Below are 24,153 nucleotides of genomic sequence, written 5' to 3' on the forward strand. Positions count from 1 at the left end.
TCTGGAGAGCCTTTAGTCGTTCGATTCATGAGAGGCTTGCTTTTGTCAAAGCCCCCTATCAAGCCTCCTACAGTGTCATGGGATCTCAACGTCGTCCTCACCCAGCTGATGAAACCTCCTTTTGAGCCACTGAATACCTGTCATCTGAAGTACTTGACCTGGAAGGTCATTTTCTTGGTGGCAGTTACTTCAGCTCGTAGGGTCAGTGAGCTTCAAGCCCTAGTAGCTCATGCTCCATATACCAAATTTCATCACAACAGAGTAGTGCTCCGCACCCACCCAAAGTTCCTGCCGAAGGTGGTGTCGGAGTTCCATCTTAACCAGTCAATTGTCTTGCCAACATTCTTCCCCAGGCCGCATACCCGCCTTGCTGAACGTCAGTTGCACACATTGGACTGCAAGAGAGCATTGGCCTTCTACTTGGAGCGGACACAGCCCCACAGACAGTCCGCCCAATTGTTTATTTCTTTCGACCCTAACAGGCTAGGGGTCGCTGTCGGGAAACGCACCATCTCCAATTGGCTAGCAGATTGCATTTCCTTCACTTACGCCCAGGCTGGGCTGGCTCTTGAGGGTCATGTCACGGCTCATAGTGTTAGAGCCATGGCAGCGTCAGTGGCCCACTTGAAGTCAGCCACGATTGAAGAGATCTGCAAGGCTGCGACGTGGTCATCTGTCCACACATTCACATCTCATTACTGCCTCCAGCAGGATACCCGACGCGACAGTCGGTTCGGGCAGTCGGTGCTGCATAATCTGTTTGGGGTGTAAATCCAACTCCACCCTCCAGGACCCGAATTTATTCTGGTCAGGCTGCACTCTCAGTTAGTTGTTCTTCGTAGGTCAATTTCTGTTGTACCCTCGCCGTTGCGAGGTTCAATTGACCTGGGTTCTTGTTTTGAGTGAGCCTGAGAGCTAGGGATACCCCAGTCGTGAGAACAAGCAGCCTGCTTGTCCTCGGAGAAAGTGAATGATACATACCTGTAGCAGGTGTTCTCCGAGGACAGCAGGCTGATTGTTCTCACCTACCCTCCCTCCTCCCCTTTGGAGTTGTGTGTTTCATCTTTTGCTAGTCATTCAACTGGCGGGAGCGGTCGCGCACGGGCGGGAAGACGGCCGCGCATGCGCGGTGGGCGTGCCCTGCGTGCCGACCGTCCCGCGAAGCTTTTTTCCGGTTGGTGGGGGCTGCCGCGGACGTCACCCAGTCGTGAGAACAATCAGCCTGCTGTCCTCGGAGAACACCTGCTACAGGTATGTATCATTCACTATAATGCTTCACTAGGAGTAGGAGTGACAGCAAAGACTTATTCCTTCGCATCCAAGCCAGAGCAATTCAGAACCTATGGATTATGCCCTTTCACCAGCAGATGGAGATGTGGAAGAGCTGTGCTATGAGCTGTGCCCTATAAGAGCACCCTGCAGCATGATATCTTCAGTATTTCTCTCTCTGTCTAGCAGATGGTGATATGTAACTCAGTGGCGTAGCCAAGGGTGGGCCCAGGCCCACCCACTTTGGGTTCAGGCCCACCCAGTAGCAGCATACCTATGAAGTGGCTGGCAGGGATCCCCAAGCCCCACCAGCCGAAAACTCCCAACAAGTGTCCCTCCTGTATACCTTGTAAGTAGCAGATCTTCGCCTGCAGTGAGCAGTGACATACATACTGCTCGCACCGGCCCCACAGCCTTCCCTCTGATGTATTTCTCCCTAGGCGGAAACAGGAAATTGCATCAGAGGGAAGGGTGTGGGGCCAACATGAGCAGTGTGTATTAGTTGCTGCTCGCTGCTGGTGAAAATCTGCTATTTAAAAGGTATACGGGAGAGGGGGGATGTTTGAGAGACCATATGGTATGCAGGCGAGAGAAGGAGAGACCAAATCACCTGTGGGACGGGGAGAGGTTCTTCTGCCCACCCATCTTGGGCCCAGGCCCACCCAAAATTGGGTGTCTGGCTACGCCCCTGATGTAACTGTGCAGCTTCTGTTCTGGGCTCCTGAACCAGTTGGAGAGCAGTCTTTTCAGTTGAGTTAGGAGTACTTTTTGTATAAAGGCTGTTGCTCTTTCTTAATTAAAATAGTGAGCGAGAGAATGTACAGAAAAAGCTTGCTTGAAGGAATTTCCTCAGGAGTCAGAGGTTTTTCCTCCCCACTTCTTCCTCCCCTCACTTGCACTGGCTGTTTGTTTCTTGTGTAATAACTGCTTTTATAAAGGGGTAAGGTATCATAGATTTGATATACCGCCTTTCTGTGTTACAACCACAGCAGTTTACATTTATTATATGCAGGTACTTTCTCTGTCCTTAGTTGGCTCATAATCTAAGTTTTTGTACCTGGGGCAGTGGAGGGTTAAGTGACTTGCCCAGAGTCACAAGGAGCAGCCAACTAAGTTCTCCAGGTCCTCAGCTTCCTATACTAACTATTAGGCAGCTACTCCACTTAGAGATTAGTAATCACTAAAGCAGCAAAAAGGCATAGATTAGTAATCACTAAAGCAGCAAAAAGGCAGTGCTGAACTTAATGGAGCACAGCAACTGAAAGGGATTGGCTGAGTTGAATCTTGTCACTTGGATAGCGTTCCTGGCACTGCAGTCTTCCAGCTTTTCTGGCTGGTTCAGGGGAGGATTCTAGCTTGCTGACTTTTGTTTACCCAGGGGAACTCGGGTTGCATTGTTTATTTTCGCAGCCTATGCTAGAATTCATCCCATGTGGTCCTCAGCACTGGGCTTGATTTTAGTCTCTGCAAACTTGCATGAGGTAATTATCGACAACGTATTATGGAGAGTACAAAATGCTGCTCCTGCTGTGATAACTGCCATTGCTATTCAGGACAATGCTTCTCTTATAAAACAGGTGCCCAACATGTGGCAGAGGTGCTTAATAAACCCACTGGGATTGCTCAATTAATTTTGGCAGTTGGCAACGTCTGTTGCAGCTGCTTTCTTGGATGGCTGTGGGGTCCTGGATCTGCCCAGGGACTAGGCGGTTAGCAACACTTGACACATTAGGCCAGGTTGGAGCCTCTTCCAAGCAGCAGTAACAGCCTAGCTTTACTGATATGCTGTTCCCTCACCCCCCTTTAAAAATTTTTTTTATTTATATATTCTTGCTTTTTGCTGTTCTCCCCCTCCCCCCCCTCCGCAAGTGGCTCTGCATAGTGGTCCAAGTGAGCTGAGAGAACTGGACAGCATTTTGTTTTGGTTTTTGCTGCCTTGAACTGTTGGATACTTGCCTTTGCATCTTCTTTGATGAATTTTGACTCTCTACTCTTGGGGTGGACTCTCCCTCCCCTCTGGACTATCTATGGTGTCCAAACTCCAGCTTAAGGATCGTGAAAAAAAAACCCACCCAAGATTCCAAGATGGCTGACGCTGCTAGTTCATCTGGCCCTTTGGTGGGCTCTTTCTGGGCAGCAGAAATTTCACAGGAAGTGGCCTCGCTTACGGATGAGACTTGGGGAGATAAATTCCAGAAACGTTTTGATAAAATGGATTCAGTGGAAGAACACCTAGAGAGCCTCAAGGTGGATATCGGAGCTTTTCAGGTGCGATTGGCTGAAGTGGAAGATGCCATCCTGCCTGCGGAGGTGGCGTGTCGCAAGCTCACATCCAAAGTACAGGCCCTAGAGGAAAAACTTGATGATTTGGAAAACAGTTCACTTTGCAACAACCACTGGGTAGTGGGCATTCCGGAATCGGTTACCGAGGCAGAACTGCGAGGTTTTCTTGAAGCCTTGTTTACTACGGACACTGCGGGACCTCTTCGGATTGAACAAGCCCACAGGCTTGGACCGAAAAGGCAAGGAGATCAACGACATAGAGTGGCTATAGCACAACTCTTGAACTTTGCTCATAAGACTATGATTCTGCAGCCTCTCAGGGCAGGGAAACAATTGAACTACAATGGACGACGACTTCTATTTCCAGGACTATTCTCTGAAGGTGCCTTCTCAGAGACGGGAATTTGCTCCATTCTAGGTTGTTTCAACAGAAAGTGCCGTTCACGCTTCTTTATCCAGCTAAACTTAAAGTGATGGATCAGGGTCAGCCCAGGTTCTTTACCTCAGTGGAGGAAGAGAAGGCCTTTGTGACTAGTCATTCGTCACCTGCTGGACAAACTTAATTTTGCTGTCTTCTGCTGGGGTGCATATGAGGATTACTGTGGGAGCCTCTCTTGAGACAAGGTGAGATGGGCTTTGGAAGCTTCTGTTGCCAGATCTCTAATGAAACACCTTTTCTTGCAATGTTTTTTTTTCTCTCTTTGTGGCCATTGGCGCTAGCTGCCTGGGAGCGGGAGGCTGCCCTCCACTGGAGCATCTTCCCTAGTTGGGCTTAGGGAGAGGTTCTAAAAGAGGGAAAGGGTGTGTGTGGGGAGACTGTCCAATGTGGAGTCTGGGGGGGGGGAGGGATGGGATCCTTGGATTGGTGGTGGAGTATGCTTTTTTTTTTCCAACCCCGAATTGGTATATGTTCTGATGCTCAGACAGTACCATTGTTTCCCTTTCACATGGTGTTATTTCCTTGCTGTGGTTGGAGAGAGTGATAGGCTGGGAAACCGCCCGCTGTACTTCGTATTTGTTCATGTAGACTGGTCCCAAGGTAAATTAAGGATTACATGAATATTAAAATTGCATCGTGGATTGTAGGAGGGGTGTCCTCCCCAATTAAGAACAGCAAAATTCTACAAGCCTTGTATAGAAAACACATATCGATAGCATTGTTGCAAGAAACACATTTGGGTGATATTGAACATTCCAAATTTTAAAAAATGGTGGGTGAGTACTTATGTGGCGTCCCCTGCTACTAAGAAAAAGGCAGGTTGCATTATTCCATTCCATAAATCAATGGATATCCAAATTCACAAGCAGATGGTTGGTTTGAATGGCCGTTATGTGATAGTTCATGTGACAATAGACTGACAATGGGTGACTCTGTGTAGTGCCTTTGCCCCCAGTGTTTGTCTGACATTTCTTTGTTACACTTATTAAGGAATTAGCTTCTCTGGGTGATTACCTTTTGATACTGGGGGGAGATTTCAATACCTTGTCAGATCCATCTTTGGATAAATCCAATCCTGGCAGGTCTGATTGGATTGATTTGACTAAAGGAATACCACTGCTTAGTGGGGCCCTGAACTTGTTAGATATCTGGAGGACATTACATTATACTCATCTTTCCAGAACACATGGTACTCAATCCCACATAGATCACTTATTGCCCTCCCAGTGTTTGTTCTCTTCTATGAGCTCTGCAAACATTGATGTTTACCAAATCTCAGATCATGCTTTGATATGGTTGCTTTGGCATCCTGTAGGAAACGGAAGGGAACCTCCGCCGTGGCAGTACCCCCAAATCTTTATTACAATACTCCTTTCCATAATTTGTTGATAGCTAAGTGGAAGGACTACGAGGCCTTTAATGCCCAACATCGGATGACTCCTATACTGTTTTGGGATAAGATGAAGGCAGTTTTGAGGGGGGAAATACTTGATTATGTGGTGCAGAAAAGCATAGAGCTCTGGATAGAGAGATCTTACAGTTGGAGCAATTGCTCCATTCCCAGCATAGGCTCTGTGGGAGGTCTCCTACTTGGGAGCATAGGGTACAACTCCTGGCGTCCCAGTCAGCTTTGAACACTTCACCAGAGGACAGTGAAATCCCAGCTATTTTACAAATATAAAATATACTGCCATGGTAATAAAACATGGACTCTTTTTAGCAAAATTGGTGAAACAGTGGGAGGGGAAGTAGATATTGCTGCGTTCTTTCATAGATATTATACTCGTTATCATTCGGACTTGGAACTGGATTTGGATGGTACAACCTATTTGAATAGTATGGATCTTCCTTCTTTAGATATAGAATCCGTCTAGATCCTTCAGAGACTGCTTTCAGTGGATGAAGTCAAATTGGCTATTAGTCATAGCCCCAACCATAAAGCCTCGGGGCTAGATGGATTTCAGGCAGAATTTTATAAAATACTCCTAAGACTATGTTGCCTCCCCTTTAACAGAGATGTTTCATTCAATGTTTGTTGAGAAGAGCATGCTGAACTCTGTTTCCATGGAGCAAATTGTGGTTCTGCCTAAACTGGATAAGGATTACTTTTTGCCTGAGTTCTACCTGCCCAAGTTCCCTTCATAACTTTGAAGTAAAACTTCTAGCTAAGGTGATGTCTAGCCATTTGGCCTGTGTGCTGCCTCACCTTTCGCTCCCTAACAAAGCCCACTTGTGGGTCAGCGATCAGCTTTCTAAAAATCTATGCAACATTCTGGCCTCCATGGAAGTGGTTCACATCATAACTGCATTCCCATTTAGTGAGTTTTGATTTTGGAAAAGGTTTTTGATATGATCTGGCAATTTATGTGAGCCATCTTGCGGAGATATGGCCTAGGGGATTACTTTGTGGATGTTGTTGAGATCTTGTTTGACTCCACTAAAGCTTGAATCTGGATGAATGGGGTGTTCTCAGATCCAATTAGCGTAGCTTGGGGGACCCGTCAGGGCTGCCCCCTCCACCCCATTTGTCTTAACCTTGGATCCTCTTATTGGAGCTATTTTAAATAACCCTGAGCTAAAAGGCTTTCCGATAGGTACCAATTCTTTCAAGGTGGCAACTTTCACAGACAATCTCTTGGTCCATCTCCTAAACCACTCTTTACAGGCATTAATGGAATGTTTTAGAGAATATGGGGACTTCACTGTTCAAACTAAATCTGTAGAAGTTGGAGGCTCTCTTCCTTCCCTTGAACTGGAGAAGCAGCCCTGGCTTGGTCCCTTCTCATTACATAAGGCATTTGTTTACCTAGGAGTTTTCTTGTCTATAAACACCAGTCGAATATATAAACTCAACTTTCATAGGCTAATGACACAACTAAGATACAGCTGAGGTTTTGACGGGATCTTCCGCTCTCTCTTTCAGGTAGCATAGCCTTAATTGAAATGTTAATTTTCCCAAGATGGTTGTATACCATGAAAATTCTCCCTATAGGATTGATGGGTCAGGATTTGGCATCTTTGCAGAGGGAATTGGGTCATTGTTGCGGGAAAGAGGGGAAGCCTTGGCTCCGCTATAATTTTTTAAAAATTATTATTATTACATAATTATATACAAAATCAAGAAAACAAATGCAATATCACGTGCCATAATGCAATTATAAGAAAAAATACAGTTATATAGTCCACATCTAGGATGCTGCAAGAAATGTAGGAGCAAGATGGGAAAAAAATGAAGAAATACTTTCTTAAAATAAAGCAGGCACCCAAACTAAATTTCTATACTCCAACAAAAAACTTTTAATATTCAGAAAACTTAATCTTAAAGTACTGGTTTATCCAAAAGAAATAATTCTAAATGTGAAGGATCCACAAAAATGTACCTATTGTTCCCATAACAAATCAGACATTTGTATGGAAATTTGATAAAAAAGTTGCTCCCACAACTAAAGCTTTTGGCTTCAGCTGGAGGAATTGCTTTCTATGAAACTGAGTCTGTCTGGCTATTTCTGGGAACATATAAACTGATTGACCATAGAAAGGCAAAGACTTCTTAGAGGAATAAAGTTTAAGTATACAGGTTTTTTCAGTTTCAGAGGAAAATATAACCAAAAGAGTAGCCCCCCTTTTTCTTTTATTTTAATCAAATCATGTGAAGAATCCAAAAACTGAGATCAATAGAAATAAAATAAAAGAAAATAAGATGATACCTTTTTTATTGGACTAACTTAATACATTTTTAGATTAGCTGACAGTCTGAAGGGATGAGGGGAGGGGTGGGCTAGGTGAGAAACAGAGAGGGCTAAGAGGATGAGGGACAGGGAGAGATATGCATGGTGATCAGAGGGTGACAAAGCGTTTTAAAATTCTGAATACAGAAAATGTTGGTATAGGGTTCTTCATAGAGCATATTTTAAATCTTACTGATTGTATAAAATGGGGAATCCTTCTCTTTCCCAATGCATTAAATGTGGACATTCTCAAGGGGATTTAGGCTATATGCTATGGCGCTGTCCTTTAATTTGGTCCTATTGGGTCGCCATTGTTCATTATTTGTCTTCTTATAACTGGTCAGGTGATTGTATTTCACCCATGGGAGCTGGTGCTTTGGTGGGATAGGGCATTGGCTATACAAGGAAGTGGCATCAAGTTATTAATTGAGGAATCCTGGGTAATAGCGTTGAAATGTGTTCTTCAACATTGTTTTCTAACTGAGTCACCTTCATACTAGGTGTGGAGGAATGGGCTGCATAATCTTTATGTATTGGAATCTAGAGAGGTAAGGGGTATTTCTAAGCATAAAAAGCGATTCCTGTCAGTCTGAGATACCTATCTTTGTTCTCTTTTTCCAAGGGCATGGAATTCTATCGTGAATAATTTGGGTGGGTCCTCCAGACAATTGTAATCTCAATCCTAGGTTTGGACTGCTTTCCAAAGAATTTTGTTGTTTAGTTGTGGTGGAATGGGGGATGGGGTTCAGACTAGGAGCTGGAGGATGGGGGATTTGGAGATGAGAAGGAAGGCTTTCACTTATTGTATAATGATGGGAGCTATAGGAGCGTAAGTTCTTTCTGGTTTTCAGAGTTTCAGGGGGATTGGTAGGAGGGAAGGAGAAGTAGTGGGATTTTTAGGCTCTGTGCTCCTTAATACCTCTCGTGCTTTCTCTTCTGTCTCTGTTTCAGCCCACCTTGTATTTATTGGGTCTTTGCTTTGTTTTGTTGGATCTGATCTTTGCTTTGTTTTGTTGGATCTGGTCTTCCTTCTCTCTTGTTATTGGCAAAGCACTTAACTGTGTATCAACGAGGGAGGGAACTACTTTTGTGTCTTTGATTTGTTTTGTTGGATCTGGTCTTCCTGCTCTCTTGTTGCTGGCAAAGCACTTAACTGTGTATCAACGAGGGAGGGAACTACTTTTGTGTCTTTGATTTGTTTTGTTGGATCTGGTCTTCCTGCTCTCTTGTTGCTGGCAAAGCACTTAACTGTGTATCAATGGGGGGGAGGAACTACTTTTCTCATTCTTTATACGTTATACCTTACATAGCTAAGTTTGGGGTTAACATAGCTAAGTTTGGGGTTGAAGGCTCTTGTGGGCCGATGATCAGAAGCAAACGTGGGTGCTAGAGGTGATTAGCAATGGACTAGCGTCTGCATTTGTGTGCTCCCCAGAATCAGAGTTGGTGAGTGTATGCAAAAACGTGCTTCCTGGCTCTGAATGTTAATGCGTACAAATGAGGGTCTCCCGCATTCCTCCCTTATGATCAGTGGGCAGCGCACCAAACAAAGGAGCTGTTCCCACTGCAAACCCTACTCCAGCTCGAAACTGGCAGGGTTTGCCAGCAAGGGACGAATGGGAGAGTCATAGCCCCTACCCCCAACACTAAAACCTCAGATAGTCCAGTGGGACCACTAGCCCTCCACACCGGCACTCCCTCCCTTCTCTGCGGGCGCCTCCTCAAAATGGCAGTGCCCTGCCCGGTGCATACTGGTTGTGCTGGGCAGGGCTTAACTTCCACCAGGTTGAGCGTTTCCATTTTAAGGAAGCCCACCACAGTGGAGGGAAGGAGAGCTAGCTCCTCCCTCCTAAAACTACGAGGTATGCTATGGATGGGGGGGGTGCCAGTGCATGTGTGGAAGACTAGTGGTCCCACTTGACCACCTGGATCTTTTTGGGGGTGGGGGCTAGTGGTCCCACTGGACCGCCAAGGTCTTTTTAGTGTTTGGGGGAGGCCTGGAGGTCCAACAGACCACCAGGCCTGTGTTTGGGGAGGGGGCTTAGGTTTGACAGGTCAGGGAGAAAATCCCAGACCTGCTAAACAAATTCTGTGAGAGGATTTTGCCTTGGGCGCATGCCCAGGCACAGTCCTCCTGCAGAACTACTCCTATGATCAGAGCTAATAACAATAATAGCATGCCTAAATTTGCATGCTATTAGTTCTGATCATAGGTGCATTAATGCCCTGTGCAGTTCCTGCGCTAATGTTAGAGTGCTGTTTGGAATAGCATGGGCCTTCTAATCATCTGCACCTTGGTTACTTTTACTTCTGAGCTGGATGTTTGTTTGGGGGGGGGGGGGGTCTGTACCTGCATAAATTCTGTTGTTGGTGTTCTAGAGGGCTATTAGAGTCCATTCCCTTCAATATTTGCATCTGCCTTATATGGGGTGTTCAGTGGGACAGGGAGGAGGGATTATGGGTGAAATATTGAACAATAGTTTTCTCATTGTTATTCAATAAAAATAGTTAAATGTTAAAATGTGGGGGTTCAGAGGTATTACAGCAGATTTTGTCCAATTAATTTTGTACCCTGATATTGGGGAAACGTAATTAATAACCTCGAATAAAAGCTTATAGGATTCCATACCAGAAGGGTAGACGTGAATCGCTTGTTTACTCTTTCCAAAAATACTAGGACTAGGGGGGACGCAATGAAGCTACAAACTAGTAAATTTAAAACGAATCATGGAAAGTATTTCTTCACTCAACATATAATTAAACTCTGGAATTTGTTGTCAGAGAATGTAGTAAAAGCCAGTTAGCTTAGTGGGGTTTAAAAAAGGTTTGGATGGCTTCCTAAAAGAAAAGTCCATAAGCCATTATTAAAATGGACTTGGGGAAAATCCACTGCTTAAGCAGCATAAAATGTATTGTACTGTTTTGGGATCTTGCCAGGTACTTGTAACCTGGATTGGCCACAGTTGGAAACAGGATGCTGGGCTTGATGGACCTTTGACCTGTCCCAGTATGGCAATACTTATGTACTTATGAATTAGTCCTAATGGCTATTGCATGCAGCTCAAGAGCTAAATTAAAAAGTAAAGAGGACAAGGGACAACCTTGTTTAGTGCCTCTTTTAAGGTTGAAAAACTGAGATAGTACCATTAACTGCTATTGCAGCCAGCATATTGTGATATAAAAGTTGTATCATCCTTGTAAATTTGGAACTGAACCCAAACCAGTGGATTACCTGGAATAAATAGTCTGACTCGATCTGGTCAAAAGCCCTTTCAGCATCAAGTGAAAATGCTATGAACGCATTGTCAGAAAGCTCCTCTTGAGACAGGATGTTCCAAAAGAGTCTAGAATTATCGCTGGCTAGTCTGTTAGGGGTGAAACCATTTTGATCCCTTTGAATCAAATCTAGAAGGAACTTTTGTAATCTAAGCGCCAGGATCTTTGCATAAATTTTATTATCAATATTGATGAGTGAGATGGATTTGTCATTTTCAACTTTTGTGTGATCTTTGTCAGGTTTAGCTGTAGCTATAATTGTGGATCATGAAAGGTACCTTTTGCTACAGGGTCAGAGAGGAATGATTGAAAAATAAAGCACAATAGTGATTTCTAAGAGAGTGATGGATACTTGGAACAGCCTATTAGCATAGGCAGTAGGACAAAAAAAGTGACTGAAGTGCAGAGATAGAAATTGGGTAGTGGAGTAGTGGGTTGTAGGAATCGGGGTGGGGGTAGTTTTGAAATCCTATGTGCTAAATAATATGGAACAGAATGCCAAGAAAGTGAGAAAGTCAAAGGAAACATGCACAAAGTGTCACTATGTCTGCTTCAGTCCAAAGAGTGTGAGTTTTAGGGATAAGTGACATAATACTGAATTTAAGCAGGATACTCCTCTATACCCAGCCCGAGTTTCTGCCTCAAGTGATGTCAAATACCAGACTGTATACCACCACCTATGAAATCTCAAGTGGCTGGGTTTCTTACTGATAATACCATTTTTAATTTGCTATCAGATGTATTATTCTCAATTTGCTTTGGCAGGTTTGGTGTAACAAGAGCATGCCAAGACCTATGTTGTCTGAACCTTAGTGATTACCTTTAGCAAGCTTAAGATCCCCCTTCTTAGAAGAGATTTGGAGACTGCGATATGTAATTCTGTGCACATGTTCACCAGTCAGTTTTGTTTTGATAGGGATTCTAAGTTTTCAGCTGGGTTGTCCTTCAAGGCCTGTTTGTGAAGTAAAGCTCAGCAATCTCATGAGACCATTGATGTTGACTTCTAGAGTGATCTTATCTTCATTTTCTATGTTTGGTGTGTGTGGGGGGGGGGGGGTTCGGGAGAAAACACATATTGTCTCCTTTTTTCTTTTCCCTTTCAGTGTTTGACGCTACCACTTATCTAGATAATATGTCTGTGCGGATCATTGCTGTGCTTGCTATCTAAAAATGTAATTGCTTGCCTGAAATAATTCTCTGGTAGCAGTGAAACACCAGTTCCCACAAATCCACTGCTCCATTTGCAAAAAGTTTGTATTCTGGCTGTACAAGCTAGTGCTTAGTTAAGTGGTTTCCCAGGTCCTGTGTGCCATGGGAACCTCTACATATATTCCATGGCTTTCATAGAGAGCAGGATGAGTCCTTAAGAATCCATGTACAGTGATGTTACTTGACCAATATGTGTAGATCATTCTCTAGCTGCTATCCAAAGTACAGCAGTTACAGGTAAGCTTTTATGTTTTTCTTTGCCAGTGGTGCTCCAACCACCCCACTACCTACTCAAGTGGAGAGGTGGGCACCCAGTGCAGTGACAAAATGATATCTTAAGTTGTACAAAAAAGTGTTACTTTATTTTTTTTCTCCACTGGAATACTGTATGTAGACTATAGTTTTCTACTACCAACCTAAAACAGCTTTTGAACGTAGATACCATTTTGCTTGGACCAGACTGAAATCACTCTTTTAAAATTATTAGATTGTGTTAGAACAAAAATGTTTCAGTTTAGGCTAGTCTATGTTCAACTTAATGATTGGCTAGAAGAGAGAAACTGGCTAGATCTATGTCAATTTGGATTCAGACCCAGTTATGGAACAGAAACGGTCCTCGTATCCCAACTAGATGATCTTCACAGAAACCGAGACAAAGGATTTGCCTCAGTGTTAGTACTGCTAGATTTCTCAGCAGCTTTGACACTGTGAATCATGATATCATGCCAGCACGACTGACAGAAACAGGTATCGATGGAAAAGTACTTGCCTGGTTCAGATCCTCTCTATCAGACATGCAACAATGTTTGGCAGCAACTCATCGCCCCTATGGACACTGACACCTATTCTGTTCAATATCTACCTGAAGCCACTAGCTGAGCTAATTCGGTCAATGGGACAGTCAGTTCTACATCTATGCGGATGATATGCAGCTACTCATACCCATTGAACCTGACTTACCCCCACAGCCTTGAATAAACTGATTACCTGTCTGACATCAATTCAAGAATAGGCTAAACACAACAAACATTGCTTGAACCCAAGTAAAACCAAGCATCTCTGTGTCCCTAACACAAGTGGATACATACCTGACGACAAAATCCCTTTTAGGAAGTATGAACTCCCCCTCAAATCACAAGTCAGGAACCTTGGAATACAATTAGATTCAATACTTACTCTGGTTCCCCAAATCCAAGCAACCTTCAAGAGCTGCTTCTACTATTTGCGACAGCTATGCTGCCTCTCTCTCCTTACATCGAGAAGATAAATCTTATCCCAGTTGTGCATGCCATGGTAACATCAAGACTGGATTACTGCAATTCACTATACAATGGTCTGACTACAAGGGGCCTGCACCAGCGCCAGTTGATTCAGAATGCAGCAGCAAGGCTCATAGAAGGTTGCAAGCGACGTGACTACGTCACACTATTTTTGCAAAACCTTCATTGGCTACCAGTACAATACAGAGCTAAATTTAAAACTCTGATCTTCAAGGCCCTCAAAGGAAATGGCCCTGAGTAACTGAAGAATAGGATGATCCCCTACACACCGCCAAGGACACTAAGGGTCCTCTCAAGGACTATCACTAACCACATCCTCTCCAAAAGACATTGCACTACTACTACTACTTAACATTTCTAAAGCGCTACTAGGGTTACGCAGTGATACCTGCAAACGAGTCTTCTCCAGAGTAGCCCCCGCACTCTGGAATGCACTGCCTGAAAGGCTGTGCTTAACACAAGACTATCTCTACTTCAGGAAGTAGGTGAAAGCTTGGCTCTTCCACCAGGCCTTTAATGAAAGAAGTAACTAACTTGTTAGTCTCACTGACACACATAAGGACTGACACGGGCCGCACATACTACAGCAGGACATGTTTATCCACTCCTACCCTAGCTGAGATAATATTTAACTCTCTCTCTCTGACCTCATGTGCAACTTTCTTTTAATCAGTCACCTTACTTTCTAACGCTTCTTACTCTCTTCCTAGCTATATGTTCCATCTTTGCTTTACCCTTCACTATCAATTAAAACGTTGTATTATGTATTGTGTTGACATTGTAAGTAGTATATTATGCCATACTTTGTATTGTTGTTTGAACATTTTTACTTCTGTAATTGCCTATTGTTCATGTTTGATCTATTATACTGTACACCGCCTTGAGTGAATTCCTTCAAAAAGGCGGTAAATATATCCTAATAAATAAATAGTCATACAGACTGGAACTTTCTTTAAAAACAAGAATCCTAAATATCATTCTGAGATCAGTGCATCTTAAGAGAACAACATTAACCAGTAAGTGATTTTATTTTCTTGAAAGACAAGTATATCTTATAGATCACATGACTCAGTAATATGATTATCACATGCTAAGTTAACCCAACAGGTCATGGGATCTTGTCTTCATGCCTATTAAGATACTATCTTCAAGCTGAAACAATAACTGGCAAGAAGCTGGTTAAAAAATAAACAAAAAACCCGCCCTGAAGAGAAAAGGCAAGGGTGGTACAAGACTAAAGACAATGCAGTTCTCAATGTCAAAAGTAACCAGATAGAATGAGCTAAAATTATCTATATAAATAATTCTCACCTCAAACATTCTGAAGCTCACTCTGTGGCAGGGAAACACTGAAGCCCTGCACTGTCAGCTGTCAGCACCACTCACTGTCACTCATAGACCCGCCCTCAGCCACGCCTCTTCCAGACATAATTCGCAACCCTAACGTTCTAAATGAAGCTGCAACATCCGAGGTGGCAGAGATCGGAATTTTTCCCCATGAGTGTCTGCCCCGCCCTCGCGTCAAAACATGATGACGTCGAGGGCGGGCCTATGGCACTCAGGGAATCGCATCGCCGCACCCACTACTGAACCCTCCAGCACACATCGCAGCCGCTCCCTCCGTCCGACGTCAGCTGTTTTGTTTTTCAACACACATGGCGAGGGGGTTGTTTTCCTTTCTCTGCCGGACGCCCGACAAATGGAAACTGCAGCTACAGCTGCGTCGCTTACGGTGGGTCACTGCAGGGGGGCCCGGGGGACAGGAGGCTCGAAACGCGATGCACAGGTGCCTGCAGGGGGGTTGTGGGACAGCTGCGTCGCTGACGACGGTTGCCTGCAGGGGGGCCCGGGAGACAGGAGGATCGCTGCACACCAAAAACGTTGCAAGCGCCCGTTTCATCTCTCACGGAAATGGGCCTTCTTTACTAGTTTGTTCATAAAACAAAAATTAAATGTTTTTGGCAACTCAGAAAACCATCATTGTGCCCCTCTACAAGGCAGCACAGAAAAATGTGTCTTCATCGATTGTGAAATAGGTGCTTTCAAATTGGAAAAACTGATTCCAGTGTTCATTAATGAGTACTTTTATACCGTAGTATATAGCACTGTTTCCGAATCTATGTGCCATGGAGATTATTGCTGCTTGATGCTCAGAGCCAAACTCATAAGGGGGCTCTTTTCTCTGCACAACATTTAAAATCACCTTTTTCCTGGACATGGGGAGTCTTTCATGTGCAGTCTTGCACCTATTTTACAACAGATGCTCTGTGTTTGACAGAACCTTTAGTAAAATAGTATGGGAATTCTTCATATCCCAACGTGGGCATCTGAATTCCCCTCTCCATTTCTGTATCTTTATAAAACACAGGTTTTCAGAATTAGTTTTGAATTTTCGTCCTTCATTTTTTTCCTTTAACTTAGAGTAATTTTTGATAGCAGATCCAAGCAGAAGTAATTAAAAGCTCCTTAAATTTTATTCTTCCCCTTGAATATATGGTAGCAAGCTACTGAAGTTTGTGAAAAATCCAGTGAATAAACTAGTCAGTAGACATAATGGCATTACGGATATATTATTGACCTGTTCATGAGATTGCCTTGTGTCTTGAGTTGCATGTTGCATGCTTCACAAGTTTGGTTGGAAGAACACCTGGTTGCTGCATATATTCTCTCTAAATCCCATCAGGGTCTCACTGTGCGGGCCTGTTTAGAAGTGTGGTGCTCGGGGGTTCTTCAAGTGCTCCTAACCTACAGGATTATGCTCGTGCTCACCGTAAAAAGCTGATGACTTCTGGCTGCATAGATGGTATGTGCACACACTCATATGCACATATTAAACCATTACCAACTCATCTTCCTAATTTTCATGAAGTCTTAGAATGTTTTTCTCCATATGTGATAGCGTATTAGCAAAACTTTCTTCTTCATCCTATTCATGGCATACGGTGCATTTCACCCTCAGCACTATCATGCTGTGCACAGGGCATTATGGGAGTGATTTTATAATAGGGTGCCTAGGTTAATAGAGAAGTATAGCCTCCTATTTTAGAAGCATCCCCACAATAGCAGCATTTACATATGTAGATAGGCATACATGTGTAAATACTGTTATATAAAGGGGGCTATGTATTGGTAGTGATAACACGTTTACTTTGATGGGAAGCATAGTAGTGGCAGAGAGGGGGAGTGGTGTCGGCAGGCCTAACGTACTGACATGGAATGTCATCCTTACAAGGGGAATCCACATGGATTGAAAAAAAACCGCCTTGAGTGAATTCCTTCAAAAAGGCGGTAAATAAATCCTAATAAATAAATACATGCCCCTAGGCCCCACCAGGCATCTGAGCCACGATGAAGACCTCTCCTTTCCCTCCTCTCTCTCAACATAAAGGACCACCCCCCCCCCCCAAGCTTTACCAGGAGTCACGGTTGTCTAGTCTGAGCAGGGGTGATCCTCTGTTGCTCCTGTTTATCCTGGTCTCAGTTTCAAAATGGTAGTAAGTAACTTCTAACTATAATCTTGCAGTATTACTGCTTGACTCCTAGTGATAATAATGTGAGATTACCACTAGAGGTCACCAGTGTCATTTTGGACCTGGGATCTCACCTGCTCACTCTAGATACTCCGGACTCCTGGTAAGGCCAGGGATGTGTGAAAGGTGGGGGGTTCTTTATATCGTAGGGGACGAGACTTAGTTGGTGGTCTTCATCCTGGATCAGACACCTTTGTGAAGGAGCTGTCCGAGGGCAAGGGGGGTTGGAGTATGCATTCATATTAGGGAGCAGGAATTAAAAAAAAATATGTTCCCATTCACTTGTGGACTAAGGTAACATGTTTTGTTCTCCTGCATACAACATTTAAAATCACCTTTTTTCTGGACATGGGGAGTCTTCCATGTGCTGTCTTGTACCTATTTTACAACAGGTGCTCTGTGTTTGACAGACCTTTAGTAAAATACTATGGGAATTCTCCATATCCCAATATGGACATCTGAATTCTTCTGTCCACTTCTTTCTCTTTATAAAACACTAGCACAAATCTTGGAAAAATCGCACCCAGATTAAAGGCACAGACATTAATGTCTGCTTGAGAACAGGTGTAAATGTATATGCATACATAGGAGGCAGCTCTGTGGGTGCTTGAGCACCCCCAATATTGAGCAAAGTCTTTTTGTCTAGGAAGGGGTAATTTCTATTGGGATTAGTATTCTAATTATTTTGAAAAGATGGCTCCTGTGCATGCATAAACTGCAACTCTGCCCCAAGCACATCTATATAAGTATGCACTACTTAGAACTGAGCATATTTGATATGATCTAATTTTATAAGAGCCCATTTGCATGCATGAATCAAATGTGTTATGCGCAAAAATGGTTTCGATGGTTTGTTTTTCTGATTACCAGTTGCCGTTAAATTGAATCATTTTACATAGTGCATTTAAAATAAACTACATCGCCTAGAGCAATAATTTTGATATAGGCGATTAACAAGTTGAACCAAATAAAGGAAAATATAAAGTTTTTTTCTTCTCTTTAAAATACTCATGAAGGGGGAGAAATGTAAGGTTCATGGATAGGAGCCTTGGTATTGTGATGGAACAGAGGCCTTCTTATGTCCAGTCTGAAAATGTAAAGGACAAATGGATACTTGCTAACTTTGAGGTTACATTCACATTTACTAGTCCAAAAAATTCAGTTCTAATCAACTACACTATTGTATGCCAGATTCATCACCACTACCACCTGTTTCCTTCTTTCACAGACCTCATTAATAACTTCACCATTTTCAAGAAACTAGATTTTGCTCTCCACCATGCTCCTCATTGCATGCAGCTGAATTCTAGTTGTCTGCTCTACATTTATCCCCACTCTCATTTGTGCCTCTTTTAGTAGTTGTTATGAATTTCAGGTACCTGTTTTTCTCTTTCTCAGACGCCACACGCAGCTCTGCTGTTAAAAGATTTTCTATCTCATTTGCTCGGCACCCAACCAATGGTACGTCTTGCTTTAATTTTAAATGATACTTCCTTGCTTTCATCACTTTAATTTTGTTTTAGATTTTATTTTGAAACATGAGATGTATCATCTGATCATCTAAACTTTTCTACTGCCCTCAATCAAGCACTCTTCCAAATGTGTTCAGAACTTAGATGGATTTAAGATGTTCTATTTCAGTGCTTCATATCATTTATAAATTCTTCCATTCCGTGATCTTGGTAGAAAATTGAAATGTTATTAACTTAAACATGAGCCTTGTTGGATTATACTTGCAACATCTTTTCTCCTTCCACTAACTCATGTCATCACAAACTGTAGGAATGTGAAAATTTTAGTTTTACAGAGTATTCTCAGTATACTACATTTTAACACGTTCTCTTCCTTCTCTTTTAAAGAATACTATAGTCTTTGTCAACCACGATTTATATGGATGGCTATTTCATATAGTAAGGGTCCAAGAAAGCAAAAGGGCAGACGGTCTGCAAACTCCAAGACGGAATATCAACAAAGTAGATCGTTATGAAAAAATGTAATTTATTAATAGTATATAATTTTTAATATCTATTAATAAATTACATTTTTTCATAACGATCTGCTTTGTTGTTTTTCCTATTTCATATAGTATGCTAGAAGATGTAATATGAAAGTATGTTTCAATTTCTGTAAAAACATGCTATTTTAGACAGAAAATGTATTTTTAGTGTATATAAAGTAGCATTGTAAGTACATGGAAGTAAAATTATCCCTCATAAAGAAAAATATTTGGAATTCATTGCGAGCAAGGAATTTCATTCATGGCAGCTATCTCCTTCTTTTCTAATACCCATGGTCTTGTTTTGATAAATTACCAGTAAATAGGAAACGTGTTCCACTTACTGCTTTCAGTACTATTGGGAGTATTGAGATTAATTTTCTGAGAATTGTCTCATAAAATAGCCCATCATTCCCCACATTGTGTATTTCTCTGGTCACATAAGTGGATACAGCTTGTAAACCAACAAATTTATAAAGGGAAAGTAAACATATACTTACCTTTATAAAACTGCCACGTCAGTTAAAAACAATTATAGTGGTAGAAGACAATTGCATATATTTACACCTGCTTCAGAGCAGGCATATATAGTTCTATAAAATTGATGCCAACACTTAGGCATCAAGTATATTTGTAAATAACCAAAATTCTGGCTACACATTATTATATAAAAAGATACCTAAATGCAATAGGCATGGTTTGAAGATTGGCATACATGTGGGTGGGGCACATAAATTATAGAATTTTATAATTTCTCCGAGGACAAACAAGATGAGTATATTCTACTGAATGGGTTATATCATCTGATAGAGCCTGGTGTGATAAGTGATCCCCAGTGTTCTTTCTAAAAGCATTTGGGAGCATCCTACCATGCATGTCGTCTTCCCACCTGTTTTCATTGCACAGGACCATTTCAGTCTTCTTTCTTCTATTGAGTAGTGTAGATGTGTTTTGCAGTTCCCCACAGCCCCCTGCCCCCATTTCAGTGTGTTCTTCATCGCAGTTTTGCAGTGTTCATTTCTTTCACGTGTATATAAGTGTCTTGTGGGGCCAGTGTTCCTTCCTCTCTCCCCTTTTAGTTTTTGTCAGGTTTTTCAGTACTTCTAGGTTTTCTTTGATTTTCAGCAGCCTACTGGCCCCTTAGGCCTCTGGCACCGAGCCAAGGACTTTTCCATAATCAAGCCAATTGATTTTGCTTCGCCTATTTTTCCTACTGTGTCCCAGAAAATTCAGAGTGGTTCTACGAAGTGCAGCAGGACCATGTCTATTACGGATGCCCATAACTGGTGCTTGGGGCCCAATCATAATCCCTCTTCTTGTAAACTGTGTTTATAAATGCAAAGAAGAGGTATTAAAGTTTGAGGGAAGCAGTATGAACAAATATTTGGCACTAAGAAATCCAGTCTATCAACTTTGGCATCAAAGGCATTGGTCTCTATGGTTCTGGGACTGAATAAGGCACCTTCTTCAACATTGAGCATTGATAGTGGCCGCTGGGATTGGAATCCTCCAAGCCCCTCTCAAGGGCAAGGAAGGATTCATCATTGTCCTCATCAATGCTGTGGAGCTCTGATGCCATGTGTCGGGTGGAAGTCAAGAGGCATCGATCCCCCTCAAAGCCCAGCACCAGGAGCACCGAGGCATCAACATCACCACTGCTCTTGAAATGCTCCCAATGTGGGTATGTCAGCCTCTATCAAGCCCAAACCAGGTCCCTGATACTGACTTTTATGCACATATATGCCAGTGTTTTGGTTATTTGCCTACGTGTTGGCATCCATTTTATAGAATTACCTCCATATTTGTATAACTGGACAAATGTATACCCAGTCTTCACTGGTGGCAGCCCTTGAGGAGCAGCTGAGGGCTGTGCTCCATGAGCAGATGGAGTGCCTGTTTGCCTAGCAAGAGGCTATGGCATTGAGGGAACTGGTCCCAGGAAACAGGCAATCGGTCATGCAAGAGCTAGACCAACAAAGGTTAGCAGACCAAACAAACCAAAGTAGTCCAAAAATAATCCAAAAATATTTTATTAGCAACAAAGGAAAGCAAAAGGAAAACCTATATGGTTTACTAACAAGTGTCTGAAGGAATAAAGGCAAAACAGGTAGCACTTATGAAATACAGAAGAACATAGACAAGAATTATGAAGTACAGAAGAATGCAGAAAGAAATTAGAAAAGAATATAGTATAAAACTCAAAAGAAGTGAAGAGAGAAATATGGCTGGCAAAAGTGCAGGTGGAAGAAAAAATGGCTAGAAACATAAAGAGAGGTGACGACTTTTTTCAGGTATATTGAAAGAACAAAGGCTAGAAATGGAATTGTGAGACTGAAAGCTGCTGAGAACTGATATGTGGAGAGTGATGAGGACAAGGTAGACATGCTAAACAAATATTTCTGTTCTGTGTTCACAAGAAAATCCTGGAGAAGGAACTATGTTGTGTGACAGACATATACAGGAGTGGAGTAGATATCACACTATTTACGGAAGAAAGTGTTTATGAACTGGAAAAACAGAAAGTGGACAAAGCCATGGAGCCAGATGAGATACATCCAAGGATATTGAAGAAGCTCAGAGAGGTTCTGGTGGACCTGCTGACCACCAAGCATGAGCTTGCTTGGAAAATCAGGCACATCAGATCTAGAAACCACCATCACTTTTGTTTTCCCAGCATTCAAGACCAATCTATTATCCTCCAGCCAGCTGGCCACTGTTGCAAAACTCATTTCCAGTTAGCCTTACTGTCAAATCAGCTGATGTTCAAAAAGGAAAAAAAAACTGAACAAGTTATTTAAAACCATCAAGTCAATCCCAGCCTACTCCTGGTTCAGCCTCCACATCCAGGAGGTATTCTTATGGAGGGCAGCAGAGAACCCACTACTTTTAAAGGCATGGGTTCCCTCCCCCCTCATCCCCCCCCCCCGCCCCCAGCATAACCAGGGTTATCTCTCCCGTCCATGTCAGCAGAGATGACGGGATGAACTTTGACTGTCTCCAGGAGGGCGTATCCATCCTAGATGACCTTCCAATACGAGGGAGGTTGAATAAGTTCCACTAAAGGTAGTCCTTTGTAACCTCAGACCAGTGAGCTCTCAAAATAGTCCAGATAGGCTATACATCAGTTGGAAAGATTCCCTCCGAATTGCCCACAGAGCATCAAAATTTAAGCTTGCAGCATCAGGGATGGCTTATAGAGAAAATCTCTTCCTTTCTGCAGGCCAATGTAGTTGAGCCCATTCCACCACAGAAGAAAGGGAAGGGATTTTATTCCAAGTATTTCCTTAACAACAAGTAGACAAAGGGATTTTGTCCCACCTTAGACCTAAGTGCCCTGAACAAATGTTTGGCAAAATAAAAGTTTAAGTGGTTTAATGGGCACCCTACTCCCAATGATTTCTGAACAGGATTAGCTATCATCTCTTGACTTGAAGGATGCTTGTACTCGTATATGGATACATTCCAGTCACAGGAAGTATCTGAAATTCTGAGTAGGGAAATATTACTAAAAATACCATATTCTGCCGACTGCTTTTTGTCAGCTCCCAGGGTCTTTACAAAATGTCTAGCAGTAGTTGCAGCATTGCTACGCAGACAGGGTCACATGTTTTCCTACCTAGATGACTGCCTAGTAAAGAACACATCAGAGGAAGGTGAGTGGGAAAGCGCGGGGTACAAATTAAAGAAGAATCAATGCTCAGAACCTTTCAGGTGTTGGAACTACTAGGGTGTGTGATAAACTACCCCAAATCCCACCGCAGCCATCTTAGCAGTTGAAGTTCACTGGAGTCCTGCTAGACACAACTCAAGCCAGTACTTTCCTCCCAACCTTTGAATAGAGGCTTTCATGTCTGTGGTTCAGAAGATTTGTTGGAGTTCGCAAGTATCAGCTTGGTAGATGTTGCGATTACTAGACCACGTTGCCTCCACAGTGTATGTCACACCCACAGAATGCCTCAGTTTGAGGGCAGATCAATGGAACCTGTCTTCCCAGTGGACTTGGACCACATGGAACCTTCAGGATTTCATTACTGTTACACCTTCTCTCAGGAAATCTCTGTCCTGGTGGCTAATTTGCAGCAATTTGGACAAGGGACTCCATTACAAATTCCTCAATTCTGCATGACATTCTTATGTAAGACATTAATGACAGATGCATCCAACATGGCATTGGGAGCTCATGTAGGTGGGCTCCACATCCAGGGTCAGTGGTCTCCTGGCTCAGGGGAGACAACATCATATCAATTTCCGAGAGCTGTCTGTAATGCTTTAAAGGTTTTCAGAGATTGGCTGATGAACCAAATTATTTTGTCCAGACAATCAGCTTGCAATAATACTACATTAACAAACAGGAAGGCACACGTTTTGTACCTCCTGTATCTGGAAGTAGTCAGGATGTGGAGAGAGGCCCTCTCCCATGAGATGGTGCTCAGAGCCCCTTACCTGGCAGGGAAAATAAACTGTGTGACTGGTCATTAAACATGTGCTTTGTCTGGAAGATCTTTTTGCCACTCACCTCAGCAACAAAGGCCCTCAGTTCTGCTTCAGACTGGAATTGCACGGCAGACTAGCCTTGGATGCTTTTCTTCTAAATTCTGGGAAGGGTCTTCTGTATGCATATCCTCTAATGTCTCTCATGGTGAAAACTCTCCTGAAACTCAAGCAGGACTGGGGAACCTTGAGACCTTAGTAGCTGATCCACCTTACATAGTTTTACAACACTGGTTTTGCTCACACATCCTAAGCTCCTTCCTAAGTAGTGTCTGAGTTCGATCTTAACTGTCAACCGTTCTGCCAGTGTTTTTCCCAAGACCACATGTACATGAAACTGAAAGCGCATTGCACACTCTGGACTGCATGAGAGCCTTGGCCTTATATCTGGAGTGGATTAAAGCCCATAGAAAGTTCACCTAGCTTTTTGTTTTGACCTCAACTGGACACTGTCTGCCATCAATAAACAAACTCTAATTGTCTAAGCTAGGCTGACTCTGGAGAGTCAAATGGTTCACAATGTCAGAACCCTGACTACATCAGTAGCCCACTTGAGGTCAGTCTCCATAGAGGAGATTTTCAGAGCTACATTTCAGTCCACACATTCACATGTCACTAATGTCGAGCAAGATTCCCAACCCGACAGTTGGTT

At 42.9% G+C, this 24,153-nt stretch overlaps 1 protein-coding gene across 8 annotated transcripts in view; it reads left to right on the forward strand.

Moving 5' to 3' along the window:
• PPIP5K2 (diphosphoinositol pentakisphosphate kinase 2) overlaps positions 1–24,153 on the forward strand; it is a 397,208-nt gene that overhangs the window by 327,973 nt on the left and 45,082 nt on the right. For 5 of the 8 annotated variants that reach the window (XM_030193432.1, XM_030193437.1, XM_030193435.1 and 2 more), the window contains one exon: positions 18,413–18,475. The exons of the other annotated variants lie outside the window; for them this stretch is intronic. In XM_030193432.1, coding sequence (XP_030049292.1) covers positions 18,413–18,475 — 63 coding nt within the window. The remainder of the gene's footprint in view (positions 1–18,412; positions 18,476–24,153) is intronic. 8 annotated transcript variants of the gene reach the window in all.

This window comes from Microcaecilia unicolor, chromosome 2 (genome assembly GCF_901765095.1).
Source record: "Microcaecilia unicolor chromosome 2, aMicUni1.1, whole genome shotgun sequence".
Lineage (NCBI taxonomy): Eukaryota > Metazoa > Chordata > Amphibia > Gymnophiona > Siphonopidae > Microcaecilia > Microcaecilia unicolor.